The sequence below is a fragment of the Gymnoscopelus microlampas genome, assembly GCF_963454915.1.
Source record: "Gymnoscopelus microlampas genome assembly, chromosome: 11".
NCBI classification, from domain to species: Eukaryota; Metazoa; Chordata; class Actinopteri; order Myctophiformes; family Myctophidae; genus Gymnoscopelus; species Gymnoscopelus microlampas.
In genome coordinates, this window is record NC_139948.1 from 5,371,808 (window position 1) to 5,394,981 (window position 23,174).

The 23,174-nt window shown below is 41.3% G+C and overlaps 1 protein-coding gene across 1 annotated transcript in view; it reads left to right on the top strand.

Moving 5' to 3' along the window:
* LOC311054523 (transmembrane protein 104-like) overlaps positions 1-22,159 on the top strand; it is a gene marked incomplete at its 3' end in the record, with an annotated part of 42,622 nt that extends 20,463 nt beyond the window's left edge. Inside the window, exons 7-8 of the mRNA XM_084070537.1 lie at positions 17,413-17,512; positions 21,892-22,159. Coding sequence (XP_083926663.1) covers positions 17,413-17,512; positions 21,892-22,159 — 368 coding nt within the window. The remainder of the gene's footprint in view (positions 1-17,412; positions 17,513-21,891) is intronic.
* Positions 22,160-23,174: the final 1,015 nt, after the last annotated feature.

The following is a 23,174-nucleotide window of genomic DNA, read 5'->3' on the forward strand; positions in this document are numbered from 1 at the left end:
CAATTTTGTAACCCATTTTTTTCACCCAGCGCCAATTGCCTATGTAATCCTAGGCGCTACTCTCCCTCTGCCAGCCTGGGGAGAGCCCAGAACTGAGCCCATGCCTCCTTCAATGCATAAGGAGCTAGCAAGCCACTTATTATCACCTGACAGTGTGGTCAGGTGAAAAAAATCTTGAAAGTTTGAGAACTACGACTACTACTGATTTAGAAGGCATTTGCAGAATCGGCATCAGATCTTGTAGCTTTCAGCAGAGGTTCCACCTCTGCTTTTTGGTGTGACGAGGAGAAAGGAGTTCATCGTTGATGAATGTGTTGTCGGAGCTAATTGGGCTCCTTAAGCAGTCGAAGGGCCGGAGTGTCAGGTCAGACCTCTTAATGTGGGGGGCGGAGGTGACGGAGCCACTCAGCCGCCCACTTGGCCCCTCCGTGACTTCTGACCGTTCCCCGTTAACCATGTGACTTTTGGGAGGCGCGCCGGCGCCGCTAGGCCTGTGAGCGGAGGCAACGGAGCCGCTTTGGCTTGTTCGGAAGCCAAGCTGCCCTGGGATGTAGCGGAGTGGTTACCAAACATCTTCATGTCTAGGACACCCACATTGATACGTGTTAGGACTGCCTATCTGAACAGGTTTTTGTGCTAGGGGTCTCCATAAGATATTTGAAAAGAAAAAGCCAAAATGTTTCAATTTCTTTCAAAATGTTTGAAAATAGCCAGTCTACAAGCTCACGATGCAACGCTTGTAGATCTGCTCTTTTAGAATAGCTGAAGTATAAAATAGGGTTAAAGTGTCAACTGTTCCTCATTTTGCTGGGGACCCCTTGGACCGCATCAATGACCCCTCTTAGAGAACCATTGACGGGTCTGAGCCGGCCCCTGTTTCTTTATTTCACTGTTCCTTGTTCACCGGTCCGCTGGTGATCAAATCAGTGGCTTAGGAATGCGACAAAAACAAAAAACATATTCATGAATTCAAGTCTCCATGGGGTGACTAATCGATGTTGAAAAAAAAATAATGTTTGGTGAACTATCCCTTTAACCACTTAAAATCTGGTTTTATCCTATTTTGAGCATGTCATTCTAGGCAAACATTTTCAACAATTACGACGCCGATGCCCGTGGGGAACTCATTTTCGACCCGATTATGTAATAATACTCGTACTACCTATCGTACCTAGCCTGGTAAACCATACCCTCTCCGGAAATCTCATTTGCATTTGATTTCAGGAATTTGTCTGGCCTACAGGCCTGTGTGAGCAATTTGGCTGTGCCCGGGAGCTGGGCGCGATTAGTACCGTTGACTGACAACCCCTTCAGCCAATCAGCAGTTTGTTTTCCCCAACACCAGTTTCATCTAACGAAAGGGGACTTTAGAAAGGGCCATGCCGAAAATAGGTTGCTTTATTCGGATACATGCGCGTCACTAACCGCCCCTGCCGGTTCTCTGAATTTTTATTTTTAAATAGGCTCTTTCATGATTAATTGACCACATATATGAAGTTAAACAACTAAATTCTATCCGAACGATATCTTAAAAGTAAATTACCGAATTACCTCAAAAAATAAGTTTGAGAGTGAAAGTTTTAAAACCGCAACCAAAAAACGTGGACATAATTTCAATGGCGGCCCGTTCCATTTTTGTCGGCTCCACTCGGGTTCACTCGGGTTCCACCCGATTGGCCTACCTCCGCTGTCAATCACAGAACAATGAGCGAGGACGCTGATTGGAGAGTTGATGTTATGATGATACTCCTGATATCAAATGGAAATGAGATATCCGGAGGGAGGGGTTTACCAGGCTATATCGTACCCACTGTCAGAGATCCCTGATGCCATACCGATACCAAAGTGTCACCATACAATACATTGTCAACTTGTAGATCGGCTATTTTCACTACTCGTTTTACGACACATTACAGTATAAGGCTTAAGTCAGTGGTTCTCAAATCTTTTCATTTTAAGGACCCCCAGTTTGTTTTGCATTAGGCCACGGACCCCCATAACTCTGACAGTGCACGAATGGACCCCCACTTTGGGAACCACTGGTTCAAGTCGTCCTACATTATACCCATAAACAGAATATGGCTGTTCTGATGTGTTCATTTTCTTCTTCTTCTTCCCCCTCTGAGCTAAACCTTTCCAAGTCATTAAAAAGGACTGCTTGTTTAACCCATTAATACCGGGAACACATCTGTGTCATTTTTTAAAATTTCTTTGGGCTATTCAAAAATAGTAGATACAGATAGATAATAGCAGTACAAGCTCATAGCACTGCACGCGCTATGAGTGCCACGCTATGAGCTTGTAGATCTGCTATTTATTTTTTTTAATTGTGAAAATTTGTGCAAATCTTTGGATATACAGTATACTGCAAATTAAAAAAAAAATCTTTGCCTCTGGTGGGGGTCCCTGGAACAAAATATTTTGAGATGGGGGGGGTCCACGGACAAATACACATCATTTTGGGGGTCCTTGACACGAAAAAAGTTTGAGAACCACTGAAATATAGCGACATAAAAACTAATAATAAAAAGAAAACGATTTAGAAAACATTTGTAGAATCCCCACAAGCAATACGATTTTGAGTTAAAAATGTTCGCTTTAAAAAATATATATGAGCAAAGATTTGCACAAATGTTCAAGTTTTTTCGAAAAAATAGCAGATCTACAAGCTCGTAGCGCGGCACTTCGAGCTTGTAGATCTGCTATTTTTGAAAAGCACAAATACATCTAAAAAAAATAAAAATGACACGGACGCGTTCCCGGTCTCAATGCGTTAAGAAGCGCTCCTGAGAGAGCGTTTTTGATTTCCTCCTGGGCTCTAGTTGACATAGCAGCAGTAAAAGAAAGAAGGACAGAGAGAAAGAAGAGAACAGGGCTTGGAATAAGGCCACGTGTGTGTGGCGGTATCAGCATAGTCACTGGTGGTGATACTTGACAGGAATGTTGATGGGGTGGGGGGAGGGGGGGGCTGCGGTTTTATCTGCAGCGTCCCCCCCGGAGGTGAGAGCTGTTACTATAACCTTATTCATTGATGATTTGTAAAGTTGATTACGGGGCGACTTTGGCTAAAGTCGCAAAACGCTAGGGCGGTCGGATGAGCGGGTGACAGAGGCCTGCCCTTGCCTCAGCATCGTCTCTCAACCCTCGCCAGTGGTTGAGAGTTAACTTGAGTACATTTACTCAAGTACTGTTACTTAAAGGCCAATAATTTGATGACCGGAAGCAGCTCCGGTTGGAGACAAAACAAGTCTCCTTTGTGTCTCCTACCGGAACCGCTGCCTACCGATGGTCATCAAATTATTGGCTTAGGAATGTGACAAAAACTAAAACAAATATCCATTAATTCAACGTCTCCATGGGGTGACTAATCGATAGAAAAAAAATCATTTTGGGGGTGAACTATCCCTTTAAGTACAGTTTGGAGGCACTTTTACGCTTCAGTATTTTCCAGTTTTCAAGACTTTATGCTTTATACTCCGCTGGCAAATGTTGTACTTTTTACTCGTTATTAGAAAACTTTAGGTACTAGTTAACTTTGCAGATTCAGCTTATTATTACAAAACATACATTAATCACTTAAGCCCTGTTTCATAGTGACCACATTCAGCTAAGTACAATTCTGAACTACAGGACTTTTACTCTGCGTCACAGAGTATTTCTCTATTGTGGTATCGCTACTTTTACCTAAGTAAAAAAAACTAAACTAATCCGAGTACGTCTTCCACCGCTGACCCTCGCTCGCCCTGTGGCGCGATTATGTGTTGCGCTCCGCGGGGCCGGCTGTGCAAACAGGGGAGGGGATTGCCTTTTCTGTGTGTGTGTGTGTGTCATCCTACCCTTGACATCCACAGAGGCTGTGGTTTAGAATACTTAACCCATTAAGACCGGGAACGCATTGTGGGTCATTTTTAGATTTTTTTGGGCTATTAAAAAATAGCAGATCTACAAGCTCATAGCGTGGCACCGAGTATGAGGATGTAGATCCACTATTTCTTTGGAAAATAATACATTTGTGCAAATCTTTGAATATATATATTTTTTAAAGCGAACATTTATAACTCAAATCTTTGCTTCTGTGGGATTCTACAAATGTCTTCTCAACAGTTAAAAAAAAACAAAAACGGATGTTGCTATAATACCAGTGGTTCTCAAAAATGTATTTGGCCGGCGTGGACCCCATCTCAAAATATGTTGTTCCAGGGACCCCCATAAGTTGTATCAAAGTTAAAAATGTTCGTTTAAAAAATATATATATTCAAAGATTTGCACACATTTTTCACGATTTTTCAAAAATGGCATTCGAGCTTGTATATCTGCTAGTTTTGATTAGCCACATAAATATGAAAATGACACACGGACGCGTTCCTGGCCTTAAAGGGATAATCAGCCCGCTCCGCTTGGCGTTAATGAGAGCCCGGCGCGGCGCACATTCATTTTTAATACCCTAATGACTTTTTCTTAAATGTCATACTTGCGCCGGTAAGAGCAGCACGGGCTCGGAAAATGGCAAACAGGGGGGAGAGCCGCGGCATGTGCCAACGCACAAGACGAATGGGCATGTTTGTGTCGGCCTTCCATACAATTACCGTGAGCCACGGCCAGTGGTGGGTTTTGTTTTTTAACTCATTCACTGCCATTCACTAAATAGTCCAAAAAGCCCAGACTGCCAGGATTTTGCGATTTTCTTACCTTTTCAAGTAGTCACAGAATATTTATCTCCAGTATGATCGATCCCCTGATGGTTGCTAATCACGGAGGGTTTCACTGTGCTTCCGTGAAAAAAAAAAATGTCATCGCGACCTCCCGTTCACTTAAAAATAGCATGTTTTGCTCAGTAAAACATAGGAGCCGAGATTCAGAATATTTCCCAAATGCTTTTAACCAGGAAGTGAATGGAGCAGTAACTATTTGGATCGCGTTATCTCCTGGTTCTGTGTGAAAAACGCAAAAAAAAAAGACATCATTGGCGCTGTGGGCACTCGATTTACAGCCGTCAAAAGACGTCATTGGCAGGGAATGAGTTAAATGCATCACTTGCCCGCCAAGAACACAGATATGCGTTCTATTTTCAATGGTTTTGTTTTTATTCCACAAGGGGTGCTCTAACGCAGCTTGGGAATGATCCCTCGTCATTCAGAAGCAATAGACGGATGTGACGTCATTCCAGAAAAACGGACGTCCGTCCGCCCCAACCATATGATTTTTATAAAAACACTTCTAACTCAGATTCTTTTTTTTGTGATGAAAACCACCTGTTTTCACAGTGGATACACGGATCCCTCCCCCAATCCAAGGACATTTTTGTACACAACGTGGCTTCCACGGCGTTTCAAAGATCGTCTATTTATGGTAATAAACGCTGGCAAGGGGATAAAAAAAACATTAATTTCTTGGCGGGTAATGTGTTAAAAGGGCAGTGACACTTTGCCACGATGTAACTCCAAAAAGGTGGAGAAATCAAAAACAGTTGCTCCATTAAATTAGAAATTAATCATTCAAAATATGCTCCTCATTGACTGATTGAATTAACCCATTGATACCTGGAACGCATCTGTGTCACTTTAGATGTCTTTGGCTATTCAAAAATAGCAGATCTACAAGCTCTCGGTGCCGCGCTATGAGCTTGTAGATCTGCTATTTTTGAAAAATCGTGAAAAAATATTTTTTATATTTTTTTCAAAAAACTGTTAGGATTTAGATTTTTTTCAAGAATCGCCTCAGGTCTCAATGGGTTAAAGTTGTTCATAAAACGTATGTAGGGATTCAGATGGCGTTTTTAGAATTGGCCTCGGGTCTTAATGTGTAATATGTGTTAAATAGCACTAGATTCTGATAGTAATCGTTGTTATAGAGGGTTTTTTTCAGTAACAGGAGTCTCCCCGGCTCTTTAGTAAGGATACCAGCTTTTTAGTCAGGATACCATTTTGATCCAATCAGGAGTGAGAACTCACACAGGATACAGATTAAAGAAGTGCAATTGGAAGTGATGGCACAAAGAAATAAGCAGACAAAATTGATACCGGAACACTATAAGCTTGAAGCAGATAAATAGGTACTCTGATTGGCTGAAATTGGCATCCCACTCGATAATGTATTTTCTGTTTACTACAGTTTATTGATATTATACTGTTTAGACTGATGATGGGTTCTTGGTTTACCAATGATCCTAGATTACTATTTCTATGCATTTGGTGTATTACCTCGTGTTTACCGTGCTTACTGTAAATCGCTCTGGATTAAGAGCGCCTGCCAAATCCCTGAATTGTAAATTGTACTAAAGAGCTGGACGGACAGGGAGGCTGCTGTTACTGAACGAACACTCTAGAGTATGACAGTGATCACTATCAGAACATAGTGCACCTTTTAACAAAAAAAATATGTTTTGGTTTAACCAAAAAATATCACTTACCCTACAACTAATCTAAAGGTTATTTAACCCATTAAGACCGGGAACGCATCGTGTTATTTTAAGGTTTATTTGGCTATTCAAAAATAGCAGATCTACAAGCTCGTAGCGCGGCACCGAGTGCCGCGCTACGAGCTTGTAGATCTGCTATTTTCTTTAAATCATGAAAATGTGTTAGTCTTTGAATATATATATATATATATATATATATATATATATATATATATAAAGTAGGGGTGTGCCGATATATCGCGATACGTTTTCGCGACGATATGTATTGTTTTGGAAAAAAAAAAAATATCGTTTTGAACATTTTTTTTTTTTTTTTTTTTTTTTTTTTTTACACCAATCAAAATAATCAGGCATGCAAACAGCCCCGAGGTGAAAAGGGTGACAAAATGTTGTTTTTTTTCGGGTCAGGTGTCACACTATTGCCCTATTTGGATTCAAAACGGCTGAAAAGCGACAAGTTTGCATGTCTGAATAATGCAAAAACAGAATTATTTGTTTGCATTTCCTTTTTTTCTCCCCCATTTATTTTCATAATAAAAAAAGTGCGTATCGTATCGTATCGAAATCGTATCGAAGTTGTGAGCCAAATATCGTATCGTATCGTTTCGTGAAATTAGTGTATCGGCACACCCCTAATATAAAGCAAACATGTGTCATTTGTCAAATGTTCATTTGTCAAACATTTGACAAAATGTCTTCTAAATCTAAAACAGTTTTCAGAAAAACTAGTGTTGCCATATGTTCTCAAACTTTTTCTTGCCAAGGACCCCCGAAATGATACGTTTTTGGCCACCGATCCACATCAAAATATGTTGTTCCAGGGACCCCCCAGGAAGCAAAGATTTGAGTTTAAAAAAAAATGTGTTTCCAAAAATACATATATTCAAAGATTTGCACAAAATGTTAAAGATCTTTCCAAAAAAATAGCAGATCTACAAGCTTGTAGCGCGGCACTCTGAAGAAGCTCAAAAATCTAAAATGACACGGATGCGTTCCCAGATTGAATGGGTTAAAAAAAAAAAATCGATGGTTTCAGCCCTATAGTTGTATATCTCTCTCTCTCCTCTCTCCTCTCTCCTCTCTCCTCTCTCCTCTCTCTCTCTCTCTCTCTCTCTTCATAATGTGTGCACCTGGCCCTGGTGCAGGGCGAGAGAGCACATTAGCGGCAGCTCTGCAGCCCGCGCGGGGCTGTCAGTGAGCGATAGCCGGGGTTGAGGATGCCGCGTGACCGAAGAGAAGTTGATGCCGGGTACGGTGCCTGCCAGGCACTGTAACTAATACCTCCCCATTACGGCCGTGTCCACGGGCTCAAACTGCTGCAAAACGGCCTCTTTTCAACCATAGGAGCTGCAGTTCTCCCCCCCCCCCCCCCCCCCCATGTGGCTGGCCACCACGTCGTCTATCCATCATGCTAACCCTGCTTCTGAATGACAGCCGGCCTGATGGCCCTCTTTTAACAGCACAGACTGGAATGGAAGAGAGAGAGTTATAGGCCTCTGCTCTCTGAGAAATAATGACGGTTAACCCATTGAGACCTGAAGCCGATTCTACATGTCTCCTAAATCCCAACAGTTTTCTGAAAAGCGTATGTTTCTATGTCAGTGGTTCTCAATCTTTTTCATGTCAAGGACCCCCAAAATTATATGTATTTGGCCGCGGACCCCCATCAAAAATATTTTGTTCCAGGGACCCCCCAGAAGCAAAGATTTGAGTTAAAAATGTTCGCTTTAAAAATATATATATTCAAAGATTTGGACACATTTTCACTTATTTTCAAAAATAGCAGATCTACAAGCTCATCGGTGCCGCGCTATGAGCTTGTATATCTGCTATTTTTGAATAGCCAAAGTGTAAAATAATGCTTTTTAGCTCAAATCTAAAAATGACACAGTTCCAGGTCTTAATGGGTTAACACATTCGCCATGGTGCTGGATAAGACCAGTAACTAACTGTGGTGGGAAAAAGTACTCACATTTTTTTTTTACGAGTAAAAGTCAGGAATTCAGAATTTACTTGATTAAAAGTACGAAAATGTTGGTATCAAAATGAGCTTGAAGTACCAAAAGTAGAAAGTATTCATTGTGCAGAATGTCCCGTTCTACACGTTTTCAAATGTATAAAATCTATTAAAAAATATTGAAAATAGCCGATCTACAAGCTCACAATGCGTCGCGATGCGACGCATTGTGACCTTGTAGATCGGCTATTTTCAAAAGGCCAAAATGTATATAGTGGTTAATGTATGTTTTGTAATAACAATCAAAATCTGCTAGTAACTAAAGTTTTCAAATGATTGTAGTGAAATTGTGTGAGTAAAAAGTACAATATTTGCCTCTGAGATGTAGTGGAGTAGAAGTAAAAGCACAGACAATTGGAAATACTCCAGCAAAGTAAAAAAATACCTCAAAGTTTGACTTAATAGCGAACATAGTAACACGACGCTGCGATGTGACCCGTTGTGAGAGCGTGAAGAGGAACGAGAGAAAGAAAGGAGTTGTGTTGCAGGTCATTTTGCAGACAGACCAGAGCCCTGTGCGAGAGTCGGTCAGAAGCAGTGACAGGACCGCAGCAGAGGTGCAAACGCTACTGTCACTTTCACCAGACACCGGCTGCACACGACGACGCGCAGCTGGTGGCGCGGTGGTAAAGCGTCTGCCCACCGACGCGGGGTCTGAGGGTTCGAATAGGCTCTATTCACAGCAGCCATATTATGAAGACATTCACAGGTGTTACTAATGATACTAATGAAGGCTCTTTTCCATTCTGGTCAAACAGAGTCAGGGTGCTGATAATGTGCATGTTGGCTCACTGGAAACACTTTGTTACACCAGTGGGTCTACAGTTGGGGTCCAGGGACCCTCATGGGCTTCCAAATGACCCCTTACTGGTGTGTAACTCTGAGAGTGTACAAATGGAACCAAATGGACCCGTAAGGGTCCATTTGGTTCCATTTGTACACTCTCAGAGTTGTGGGGGTCGCGGAAACCACTGTGCTAGACTAAATGGAACAGAGCCTTCATTAGTATCATTGGTAACACCTGTCAAGGAAGTGAAAATATGGCTGCTGTGAATAGAGCCTATACGCCACCGCGCATCCGGTTTTGTCGAGCGTTTATTCACCTTATTCCTGGCCACGCTCACTGTGGGTGTGGCCAGGTAGTGGAGTGTAGGGAGTTGGGGAGCCCCATATCAAGGGGTTTCCTGTTTACCAGTGTTGCCATGTCTGCTTATAATAAGCAACTTAGGGCTTTTTTTTTTTAAGTGTAGTTGCTTATTTGGGCTTGCTTCCTAATGTTTTTTTAAACCAGTGGTTCTCACCTTTTTTTCATGTCAAGGACCCTCATATTAATATGTATGTGTCCGCGGACCCCCATCTGAAAATATGTGCCAGGGACCCCCATACAAGATTTGTGTTTTTAAAATGTAAAAAAAAAAGTCCCAATTTTCCAAATATTTTTTGAAGATAGCAGATCTTTGAGCTCACAACGTGTCACGTTGCGAGCTCAAAGACGTGTGTGGGGAGGACTCAATTGGTATAACGACTAAATTGGGGAGAAAAAGGCTATAGGCCTATAAAAAAAGCTAAAAACTAAAGTTCCCTGGGGGTGTCCGGAACCCCTGGTAGAGAACCAGTGCTCTAAAACTGTACCAAAAAATGCACCAACACCGGCCTACAAGAATGGGCGTTGCTTTCAAGGGGTTTCATTATCGAAACACGAATTAAGCTTTCATTGAGCGCGCTCCAACCAACTCTGGAGACTTCAAATTGGGATATCGATTTGGAGAGGAGGGGGTAATCACAGTTAAGCCGTAATGGCGCGCCCCCCTGAAATTAAAGTGCATCCTTTACACATCTGACATGGAAAACTAGGCTAGCCGCGGCTCACGGTAATTGTACGGAGCGCTGACGCGAACACGCCCATTCGTCTTCTATTTGGGGGAAACGAATTAAGAACTAAGTAACTACATGTTTGTGTTACTTTTATTTGATTTGAGTAATGTCCATTTTCAATAGTACATGCACTGCTGTACGTCTCAGAGAAAAGTATCGCACTATTTACTCTTAATTACTTTGTTGTATATTGTTGTATATTTAGATGACAAAACATGCAACAAACAATTGTCTGTTAAAAACAGCCGATCTACAAGCTCACAACGCAATCTTGTAGATCTACTATTTTCTAAAGATGTTGACACATTTTTAAACCTTTTGAGAAAACCTATGAAATGTGTCATTCTGCGTGATGAGCACTTTTACTTACTGTAGTTTAAGCATGTTTTCATGCTAATACTTGTGTACTTTTACACAGGTCAAATGTTGAATATTTCTACATTGTGATATGGTTACTTTTACTTAATGGAACGCATATCTGCGTCCTTGGCGGGTAATGTCTTAAAAGGTAAACAGCGTGGCTACTCCCTCATGCCGTCGGAACGGATGTTTATCACGTGCCGCATCATTATGTCCACCCCCCCTGGTCTGACGCAAATTCAACCGCAGCTGGTGTCGTCCACCCCTCAGCCATTTATTCATACAAGATAAACCGATCTGCCCTATGAAAACCATAAACCCATCACCTTTTTATTCCTTTTTAACCCATTAAGACCAGGAACACATCCGTTCGCATTTTAGATTTCTTTGGCTATTCAAAAATAGCAGATCTACAAGCTTGTAGCGCGGCACTCGGTGCCGCGCTACAAGCTTGTAGATCTGCTATTTTTTTTTAAAAATCATGAACATTTGTGCTATATCCATTTCAAATCTTTGAAGATATACATGTTTGAAAGCAAACATTTGTAACTCAAATCTTTGCTTCTGGGGGATTCTACAAATGTCTTCTAAATCCTAACAGGTTTTTTTGGAGAAAAAAAAACGTATGTTGTCGCTATATCAGTGGTTCTCAAACTTTTTTCATGTCAAGGACCCCCAAAAATGATATGTATTCGGCCACGGACCGCCATCTCAAAATATCTTGTTCCAGGGACCCCCCCAGAAGCAAAGATAATAATTTAAAATGTTCCCTTTAGAAAACATATATATATTCAAAGATGTGCACACATTTTCCGGATTTTTCAAAAAATAGCAGGTCCACAAGCTCGTAGCGCGGCACTCGGTGCAAAGCTTGTAGATCTACTATTTTTGAATAGCCCCAAAGTATAAAATAATGGTTAAAGTGGGTTACACGGGTGCGTTCCCGGTCTTGAAGGCTTAATGGACTCTGCCGCTCTCATTTCCCTGGCAGTAATGAATGGGCAGAGAGGGAGGGTCGGGTCGGTCGGACGGACGGACGGACGGTCGAAACCGCCTTCTGAGACCCCGAGGCGCGTTGATGGATGGCCGGGGCAGCGCGGCGATCTGTCATCTCCCGCTGAAAGCTCTCAATCCCCGGGCTGCGCTGGCTCACCCACTGGTCGCTCGCTCGCCACCGCAGCCCGAAGAGGGAGGGCCCTGTGTTCAGAGCGCCGTGTTGTGGACAGAGAGAGAGAGAGAGAGAGAGAGGGAGGGGCCCGAAAACAGTTGAAAAAAGGTGACCATGCCACCTTTTTTTGAGAGTGTGTGTGTGTAACACTCTCTAAACACCCTGTCCATTCGTGGGAGTTGTTTAGACTGAATTGTGGGCGTGCACTTCAGTTCATAATATATATATATATATATATATATATATGTATGGTGGGGGCGTGGCTGTGGAAAGGGGGCGTGTTTGGTAAAAAAAAAGGCTCTGCAACGCGTCATGATTGGTTGCCATGTCTGCTTATTGTAAGCGACATTGCCCTTGTTTTTCTGTGAAGGTGCTTGCAAAGACTGGTGGTTGCGGTTTGTCCCCGTTTCTGAAACGTTGTTGATATTTGGTATGAGTTTTTGGTTGATATCTTGATCTATTTCACACACTCTCACATTGGTTATGTCATCCAATTCATTCTGGTTTCGTTAATTGTTGTTTTTCCACATGTGGGTCGTTTGCCACTCTTACATTGATATAGGATTTTATTCCTGTACTTGCTTACAGGTCTATTTGGTTCCATTTGTACACTCACAGAGTCACAGACCCATGAGCGTCCATTTGGTTCCGAAACCATCGTTTCTCATTTAGCTGGGGACCCCCTGGGACTTCTCCAAGGACCCCTGAGCGGCCCCGGACCCCACTTATAGAACCACTGCTCTAATGACTGAGGACGCCCCCCCCAGAGGGTGCTCAGTCTTACTACAGATGGGGCACAGATTTTTTTTTGCCTCATAGGAACTTGTTTTTTGTTTTTTTATATATATATATTTTTATAATGAGATAGAGTATATTGTCATTGAAGTCTGGTACCTCTCAAAACACCGTCGACGATGCTCTCGCTTCGATTTTGTCGTTTGCATCAAAAATACATGCATCAAATCACAAGTTCTGAGGGTTGAAATCCTATCAAAAAAAAACAGACCAGAATGACAAATTACCCACAAGGCTCTGCTACGCCTCTGTGAGAGCTTGTGGGCGTGGAGGAGGAAGGTACAGGGGCAACGACCAGCATCACCATCACCAAGTGAATTATTTTAACCCCTTAAGGCCGGGAACACATCTGCGTGTCATTTTAAGATTTCTCTGGGGCTAATCAAAAATAGCAGATCTACAAGCTCATAGCGCGGCACCGAGTGCCGCACTATGAGCTTGTAGGTCTGCTATTTTTGAAAAATAAACGTGAAAATGTGTACAAATCTTTCTATGTATATATATTTTTAAGCAAATATTTGTAACTCAAATCTTTGCTTCTGGGGGATTCTACAAAATAATGTCTCCTAAATCCTAACCCATTTTTGAAAAAAACGTATGTTGTTGCTATAATTGGTGGTCCTCAAACTTTTTTCATGTCAAGGACCTCCCAAAATGATATGTATTTGGCCGCGGACCCCCATCTCAAAATATGCCCCCCCCCAAGAAGCAAAGATTTGAGTTAAAAATGTTCACTTAACAAAATAAATATATATATATATATATATATATATATTCAAAGATTTGCACAAACTTTCCACAAAAAAAACCCAAAAAAAGCAGATCTACAAGCTCATAGCGCGGCACTCGGTGCCGCGCTATGAGCTTGTATATCTGCTATTTTTTTTTGAATAGCCCAAATACATCTTTTAAAATGACACACAGATGCGTTCCCGGTCTTAAAGGGTTAATTAGTGTGATTAATATTTCCAGCCGGGCGTGACGTGACGTAGTGCCGTTGACCCAGATAGTGAGTGATGGAGCGAACCAGATGAAACAGAGCTGTGGAGAAGATAATGTATGCCTTCCAACAGGGACGAGACCTTTTAACCACTCGAAGCCTATAGCGATGCTGTTCTGTGGCTGTAATTATGCCTATATGTATGTATGTGTGTGTATATATATATATATATATATATATATATATGTATATGTATATGTATATGTATATGTATATGTATATATATATATATATATATATATATATATATATATATATATATATATATATACATGTGTATGTTGAACGTGTATTTGAAACAAGTTAAAGACACACAATAGTGAATCGGACACATGAAACTATATTATTGAACATATAGCTAAAGTAGGCTAAATTGCACCAATATAAATTAGAAAATTGGGTTGGTTTACACTACGAGGAGGAGTAATGCAGATATTATAGGCTACACAACAGCCAGTCTCTCTGTCTGTCTGTCTGTCTGTCTGTCTCTCAATTCAATTCACATTATTCTTTATTGGCATGACAAGCATTCTTATATTGCCAAAGCATTGACATACATTATGGTACTAAATAACACATATTCAGAACAAGTAGCACCAAGAAGACAAGGCAAAACATGAACACAATGACATTAGTTAATTAACTGTAGTAGACTTATGGTGTTCACCCATTGTCCCTCTTTGTGCTCGGATCCAATAAAACATATATTTTGTTTGTTTTTATAACAATACGATACATTGTTTTTTTGTATTTCCCTGTCAAATAAACATTAAAAAAAGGTTTTTAATTTATTTTACCTCACTGAGTGCCATTAGCATGTTTCACGTGTTTTTACCGCTATGGCGCTGGGTGCCATTAACGTGTTTGACGTGTTTTTGAAAAAATAGTAAAAAAAAAAAAATAAAAATTGAAAAACATGTTCAGAACCCAAATCATCTGAAGATGTGCAGCTCCATCCACTCCTTGTTTAACTTAGAACTGAAAAAGGCTGTATCTCGCTTCCTAAGCACAAACTCTGGCACTTTTCAGAATGAATTCTGAAATAATGCTGGCAATCCTGGCACTCAATGAGTTAATTTGAATATTAATTTTCTCATTCAAATGTACACATTTTCCCCCTATTCGATTCACAAATCGAATATTAATTTACCAGCCCCCACACACACACACACACACACACAAACAAACACACTACGCATATGTCAGTGTGACAGACATACTTTGTTTTTCGAAGGCGAGGAGGTTAGTGGTTGGCGATGTACAGCGAATTAGAACTTGTTAATCAGGTCAGACAGACTCAGACGGCGCTTTTCAAACAAATCTATGAAGCAATCGATGCCGCAGCATTGCTTGAAGGCAACCCCCCCCCCCCCCCCCCCCGTTGGACCAAGTGGAATGCTTCCAAGCTGGTCTCAAATCTCTCAGCAGCCAACCATCCATTGACAGTTAAATATGGTGAGCTATGAAAGCCTCTTATCAAAAGATATATCTCAAGACTCGGAGCTCTCAGACACACGGCAGACGGTAAATCGAAAAAGTTTATATCCTTCTGCAGATTTTTTGTTTTCGTCAAAGTAACATTCCATGTGTCCCTTTGGACGCAACGATAGGTAGTTTAACTTCAAACGTTATTTTATACTTTGGCTATTCAAAAATAGCAGATATACAAGCTCATAGCGCGGCACCGAGTGCCGCGCTATGAGCTTGTAGATCTGTTATTTTTGAGAAATCGTGAAAATGTTTGCAAGTCTTTGAATGTATATTTTTTAAAAGCGAACATTTGTAACTCAAATCTTTGCTTCTGGGGGGTCCCTGGAACAACATATTCTCAGATGAGGGTCGGCGGCCAAATACAATTTTACAATTTTGGAGGTCCTTGACGTGAAAAGGTTTGAGAACCACTGATATAGTAACATAGGTTTTTTTCAGAAAACGGTTAGGATTTAGAAGACATTTTGTAGAATCGGAACCTCAGGCCTTATCGTGTTTTATTAATGCGTCCTTTTGGAATAGAATGTGTCTCTGATGTGGGACGTGCATCCACTAGCCGTTGCTTCATACTTTGTGAACTTGTAGATTTACTATGTTTGGCGAAGATATGCAGTTTGAAATGGGAGTTGTGTCGACCATAATACATATTTCAGGTGTTTATTATGGCTGGTGAAGAGGACATATTGCTGCCTTTGCATTCTCACGCGTGTAACAAATGTATACGCACAAACTTACAGCTCAGTGATGCTTAATATATATGCCGTCGTATGACAGGGTCGCACACCGGAAATAGAAGATCTACAAGCGTGTAGTTGGGCTGTTTTTGGTGTGTGACGCCTTTAACACATCCACCGCCAAGGGCTAATCTCATAATGCACTTACCACTGCCAAGCTTTTATTGTTGTTTTTTGTTTTTTTCAAGCCGCCATAGGCCCCGTTAAAATCCTTTAGATTGCGCGATCTACTGTTTGTAAACATCGTCCACATGTCCTTTTGTGTAATCGTCGAGACGGCGGGTCAAACGGAGCCGCCATGTTTGAGTTCTGACCGTTAATGTTAACATGGGAAATGCGAGGAGGAAAAACTACACTGACTAAACAGGGGTTTTAGTGGTGTTACATAGAATAGAGGCGACGGGAAACAAAAAACGGGAAATTACTTCCGGGTCACTTCCGGTGGTGTTACACTGAAAATGGTCCCCGAAAAAAAAATTCGATTTAAAAAAGAAAAAAAAAAAAAAAGGAAAAAACACCCGCCCCGTAGGACTACGGGTACGGCGGTTAACGGTTGGATTTAACGGCCCGTAGGACTACGGTCTTGGCGGTCAATGTGTTAATACGTCAAAGTATAATTTAAGTTCATATACTATGTAACTTTGTCAATTTAACCCATTCAATCCGGCAACGCATCTGTGTCATTTTAGATTTTTTTGGCTATTAGAAAACATTTCAGGGCTACAAGCTTGTAGATTGCATTTTTTTTTTATCTTGAAAATGTGTGGAAATCTTTGAACATGTTTAACTCAAATTGAACCAATGAGGCCTATAGAAAGGCCTATTTAGGGAGGCCCATTTCAAAAGGATTTGGAAAACATTTGTAGAATTCCCAGAAGCAAAGATTTGAAAATATATTTGCTCGCTTTAAAAAATACATATATTCAAAGATTTGCACACATGTTCATGATTTTTCAAAAATAGCAGATCTACAAGCTTATAGCGCGGCACTTGGTGCCGCACTATGAGCGAATAGCCAAAGTTTAAAATGACGATTAAAGTGGTTACAATCTAAAATGACAGATGCTTTTCTCTGTCTTAATGGGTTAAAAAACGTATTATGTATATAATTATTCACTTTCTTTCCACAATCTTTCCACATAAACGGGTTGTGTGATCAACTTCTCTGAACACGATTATTTTGCCTCGAGTGTCTGCCGGTGTCTGGACTGCATGAAAACCGTGCAAGGCACGGTTTTCATGTTCAGTGTCTTGCTCAAGGGCACTTCCACAGTAACACAGGGGGTGGCCAGGGATCAAACCAGCAGCCCTCCACACACACACACACACACACACACACACACACACACACACACACACACACACACACACACACACACACACACACACTCTCTTACAGGAAGGGCTTTGGAACCAGAAATGTATTCTTTCTGGTAATGCACCAAAACAAACAAGCTATGAACAGATGCTGTAATGACCACGTGGCTACAAAACACTCATGAAAAGGCACAGTTATACAGTATGTAATGTGATGCATTGGTTTGTGTCTTGCAGTTGGTGTGAACATGTTCTACATCTGCATCATCGTGTACCTGTACGGAGACCTGGCCATCTACGCCGCCGCCGTGCCCATATCACTCACTGAAGTGGCCTGGTAAGAGAAACCTCACCAAATCCATTGACATGTCATACCGTTTCAGTTAGAGCCGGAAATAACACACTTTTAAGTGTATTTGTTCATATATATGCTGTGCATATCTATACCTTTTCACACAACAGTGTCATGCGATACAACAACAACATTTTTGGGGGAATTTTCTATTATGACATGCTCAAAACAGGGAATGATGACTAATCCATTATTTCATGACTTTATTGATAATCATTTTTATATTATTTTATTTTTTACAAGCGATTTGATTAACCCATTCAATCAAGGAACGGGTCTCTGTAATTTTAGATTTCTTTGGATATTCAAAAATAGCAGATCTACAAGCTCATAGTGCGGCACTCGGTGCCGCGCTATGAGCTTGTAGATCTGCTATTTTTGAAAGAAACGTGAAAATGTGTGCAAATCTTTGAATATATATATATTTTTTAAAGCGAACGTTTGTAACTCAAATCTTTGATCAAGCCTAATTTGCTCCCCGCAGCAGCTGTGCGACGGCGTATAAGCTCACAACACATTGCGTCCACGACGCGTCGTGAGCTCGTAGGCTCGGCTATTCTCGGGGCCCCCCCCGCGCGCCACAAAGTCTCGAATCGGGCTTCAAGTTCCCTTCGACCTTCGTTCCTTCGCCAGTCCTCCTCCCCCCTCCTCCTCCTATAACCCATTAAGACCGGTAAAGCATTTTAGATCATTTGACCATTTCTTATACTTGGGTTGTTCAAAAATTGCAGATCTACAAGCTCACAGCGCTTGTATATGAGCTTGTATATCTGCTATTTTTGAAAATTCATGAAAATGTGTGCAAATCTTTGAATATATATATTTTGTGAAGTGAACATTTTTAACTCAAATCTTTGCTTCTGGGGGGTCCCTGGAACAAAATATTTTGATGGGGGTCCGTGGCCAAATACATATCATTTTGGGGGTCCTTGACATGAAAAAGATTGAGCACCACTGATATAGAAACATAGGTTTTTAAGAATACTGCTGAGATTTAGGAGACATGTAGAATCGGCTTCAGGTCTCAATGGGTTAAAGGGATAAGCTGGGTTTTTTGGCAGGACACAGCAGGACCTCTCTGTGCTCCTTCCCCAGTGTCTCTCCAGACTTGGTCCTCCTGTACGTTTTGGCTCGTTTTCCTCGGTGTGCTTCTGAGCGCGTCCAGCGAGGGACAGGGACAATAAAAGCGTTTCCTGACCTCATGCCGGCACCGCGGCTGGCACAGCGTCCCCCCCGTTGACTTGGCTGGCCGACAGCTTCTTTATTGCGGCTCAGTTGGGCAGACAGGGTGTGAATGAGCTAGTTCATTTTAGTTGGAGACAGTGGTGGGAGAGGAGAGGTACTCTGCTTTTGTTTTACTTGAGTAAAAGTAGCAACGCCACAATGCATAGTCCTGTATTCAACATTTTACTTGAGTGTTAATAGAAAAAAGTATTGGCGTTGAAATATACTTGCAGTACTGATTGACTGATTGATTTATTGATTTGAATACTTCATTAACCCATTTTTGTTTTGTTTTTATAAATCTTTATATTGGAGAATAAACATTTAATAATAGATTTAAAATTACAACTCTCCATGGATTTTGAAAAATCTTGAAACATTTTTTTTTTAGATCTTTTTTAAAAAAACTGTTAGGATTTAGAAAACATTTTTAAGAATCGCCTCAGGTCTTAATGGCTGAAGAATAACATAGGGCTTACTTGGTTAATATATGCTTTGTAATAATAATCTAAATCTGTAAGTAACTAACAACTAATGTTCTCAGGTAATTGTAGTGGAGTACAAAGTACAATATTTGCCTCTGTGTGAAAAGACTACTCAAGTTCCCAGCTGCTTATTATTTGTGTTTTGAATAATCAGAACATGAGTGAAATCTCTAAAACATGTTTTCCAATAGAAATGAGGTATAACATAGTCGTGTGCACGTTCAAATAATGGTCTACACTTTAGAGGCATGTGACTTCAAACAATACAGAATATGAAAGTTATGTGGCCAAAACGTTTGCGTTTTTTTGAACACAACCCCCATACAATGAACCATCTATCCCCCCATTATAGCTCAATGCTCTCGTCTAGCATCACCCATGGGTGCTCAATGAGCCATGAGGGCTTGTGTAAGGCTTATTTTATGGGCGTTCATAAAAACATTTTTTTTTTTTTAGATGGCAGCACAGGTGAGTGAGCAGGCGACAATAGGACATTAACACTGCGTTTCGACCTCTTCTCACGTCAACGCTGCTCGGCGGAAACCTTGTGTGTCCGTGTTTCAACTTTTTATGTTTTTTTCCCCCGTAAATTAGGGCTGCTTTGTCAAAAATATCCGATCGACAAGCTCAGAAAGTGTCAATTTGCAATGCGTTGTGAGCTAGTAAGTCATCTATTTCCGCTATATAGCTAAAAAAAAACATATATATCTTTTTTTAAATTTTCACCTATAATACTTGGCCAAAATGGAGAGGTTTTGTGCGCTTTATAAATATTTATAAATATTTAAACCAATGACAATAATTAACAAGAGCTTGTGACTAAATAATAACTAACACATTGAATCCGTCGTAACACAGGTTATTTTTTTTATTGTGTTCCGTGAAAAAGTAACGTCTTTGAACGTATAAGCTCTCCACCCGACACGGCGACGGCACGGAGAGCGAGAGCAGGCGTTGAACCCCCCCCCCCCCCCCCCCCAAAAAAAAAGCCTCATTACGATCACAAACCTCCGCCGCATGCCAAGCGCGCCGAGATGAATCGACACTTGAAAGCAACATTCTTTTCCCTTAACCCGTGAAGACCTGAGGCGATTCTTAAAAATGTTTTCAAAAAAATAGCCGATCTACAAGCTCATAGCGCGGCACTCGCTGCCGCGCTATGAGCTTGTAGATCTGCTATTTTTGAATAGCCAAAGCAATCTAAAGTGACACAGATGCGTTCCAGGTCTTAATGGGTTAACCCGTTAAGACCGGGAACGCATATGTGTCACTGTTTTAGACATATTTGGGCTACTCAAAAATAGCAGGTCTAAAAGCTCCTAGCGTGGCACTCTATGAGCTTGTGGATCTGCTATTTATTTAAACATCGGGGAAAATGTGGGCAAATCTTTGAATATAGATATTTTTGTATTTATTTGTAACTCAAATCTTCGCTTCTCGGGGTCTCTGGAACAAAATATTTTCATATGGGGGTCCACGGCCATATATATATATATATCATTTTGGGGGTCCTTGACATGAAAAAAGTTTGAGAACCACTGACATATATAGCAACATAAGTTTAAAAAAAAAAACTGTTATGATTTAGAAGACATTGGTCGAATCCCCTGAAGCAAATGTTTGAAAAATGTTCACTTAAAAAAAAATACATATATTCAAGGAATTTTACACATTTTCACAATTTTTTTAAAACAAGCTCATAGCGCGGCACCGAGTGCCGCGCTATGAGCCTGTAGATATGCTATTTTTGAATAGCCAAAGAAATCATCAAAACATGCCACAGGTGCGTTCCCCCGGTCTTAACGAGTTAAGAGTCAGACTGCAGGTGGCCCAGGCAGGCTCCTAATGATTCTATCGACGCTTACAGCCCTGTCGCACACTTTGCCACCACCGGCGCGGCGCTGTCTCGTGATGGCTCTTGAGTGACACTCATTAATTTTCCACCCAGAGACGCCAGACGCGCCGCGTCGCCGTGCCCCTCCCTTTTTTCATTCATCCCCCGTCCGCTCTGCAACATCAAGTGGGGACATTTTTTTTCTTCTAACACATTTAAGACCTGGGACGTATCTGTGTCATCTTTTAGATTTGAGCTAATTAGCATTATTTTACCGTTTTGGCTATTCAAAAATAGCAGATCTACAAGCTCATAGCGCGGCACCGAGTGCCGCGCTATGAGCTTGTAGATCTGCTATTTATTTATTTTAATCGTTTAATCGTTTGTGCAAATCTTTGAATATATGTTTTTTTTAAAGCGAACATTTGTAACTCAAATCTTTGCTTCTGGGGGGATTCTACAAATGTCTAAACCTCAATTTTTTGGGGGAAAAAACGTATGTTGTCTCAAACTTTTTTCATGTCAAGGGACCCCCAAAATGCGGACCCCCCCATCTCAAAATATATCGTTCCAGGGACCCCCCAGAAGCAAATATTTGAGTTACAAATGTTCGCTTTAAAAACATTTGTATATTCAAGATTTGCAAAAAAAAAGAAATATTTTCCCCCAAAAATAGCCAAAGAAGTCTAAAAGTGACACTGATTCTTTCCCGGTGCAGACACTTTTCAGAGTGAAATCGTGATTCCATATTTCTGTGTGTGTGTGTGTGTGTGTGTGTGTGTGTGTGCGTGCGTGCGGTTCTGCCTGTCCCTCCTCTGCAGTGGGAACCACTCATGCAGCGCCAAAGGCACAAAGTACAACGACACGGACGCGTGCTGGGGCGCCGTCACCCGGAAGGACGCCTACAGGGTGTTTTTGGTAAGTACTTTGCAGCAAACGCCCACCCTCTTCTCTCTCTCTCTCTCTCTCTCTCTCTCTCTCTTTCGACCCCCTGCGGCCTCCCTGGAGGGTCTGGCAGCCACGCACACAAACCCCTGCCTCCCGCCTCCGTCCCCTCTGGGGTGTGGGTCGTTGGGACCGTGGGGATGAATGAATCAAACTTCCGTCAAATCCATAGACCCACTCTGTTAAGACTGTTGCCGTCTGGCACTTATAAAGGACTTTCATTTACACGAGCACCTTGGATATCATCTTCATGCTACAAGCACGCAGATTCACACGCACAATATTCGTGCGTGTTCGAGACAGGGCGCGCGCGTGCGCGTGCGTGCGTGCGTGCGTGCGTGTGTGTGTGTGTGTGTTGGAACTGTTTATGAGCGGGTGTGTGTGTGTGTTCGCTGTGGCTCCACGACGCGGCGACGGGACGCGCACACGTGTGTGTGTTGCAGGTACCAAGTACAAAGTCCCTTTCCATCCCTGATATACTGTGTGTGCACAGCGCATGACGCACACTGCACATACTTTGGGGGGCTCATATCCCCCCGACGGGTATGGAAGTAAAAGTCCTACATTCAAAATGGTACTCAACTCAAGGTCAAGGTTCACTTTATTAGTATTAGCATAGAAGTAGCAAACATGCAAGTGCTCATTATGCAGAATGACCATTTTAGAGACACAATATATATGACATTATTGGGCTATAATTATCCCTATATCATACTTCAGCCATTCTAAAATAGATGCTTATCGCGACGCGTTGTGAACTTATATATCTACTTATTTCTGAAACAAATTGACAATCTTTTGATTTACTGCTTGAATATTTGATTATTGGCAAATTATTGATTCTTAACATTAACCCATTAAGACCTGAGACGATTCTTAAAAATGATTTCTAAATCCTAATAAAAAAAAAATTGAAAACAATCTAAAACATTTTTTTTCAAGATTTTTCAAAAATAGCAGATCTACAAGCTCATAGCGCGGCACTCTATGAGCGTGAAATAATTGTAGTGGAGTAAAAAGTACAATACCGGTGTCTCTGAGTTGTAGTAGAGTAGAAGTATTAAGACATGGAAATACTCTAGTAGTATTAAAAGTACCTTTTACATTGTACTCAAGTAGTGCTCGAGACAATGCTAAAGTGACTTCAGCCCACTGCACC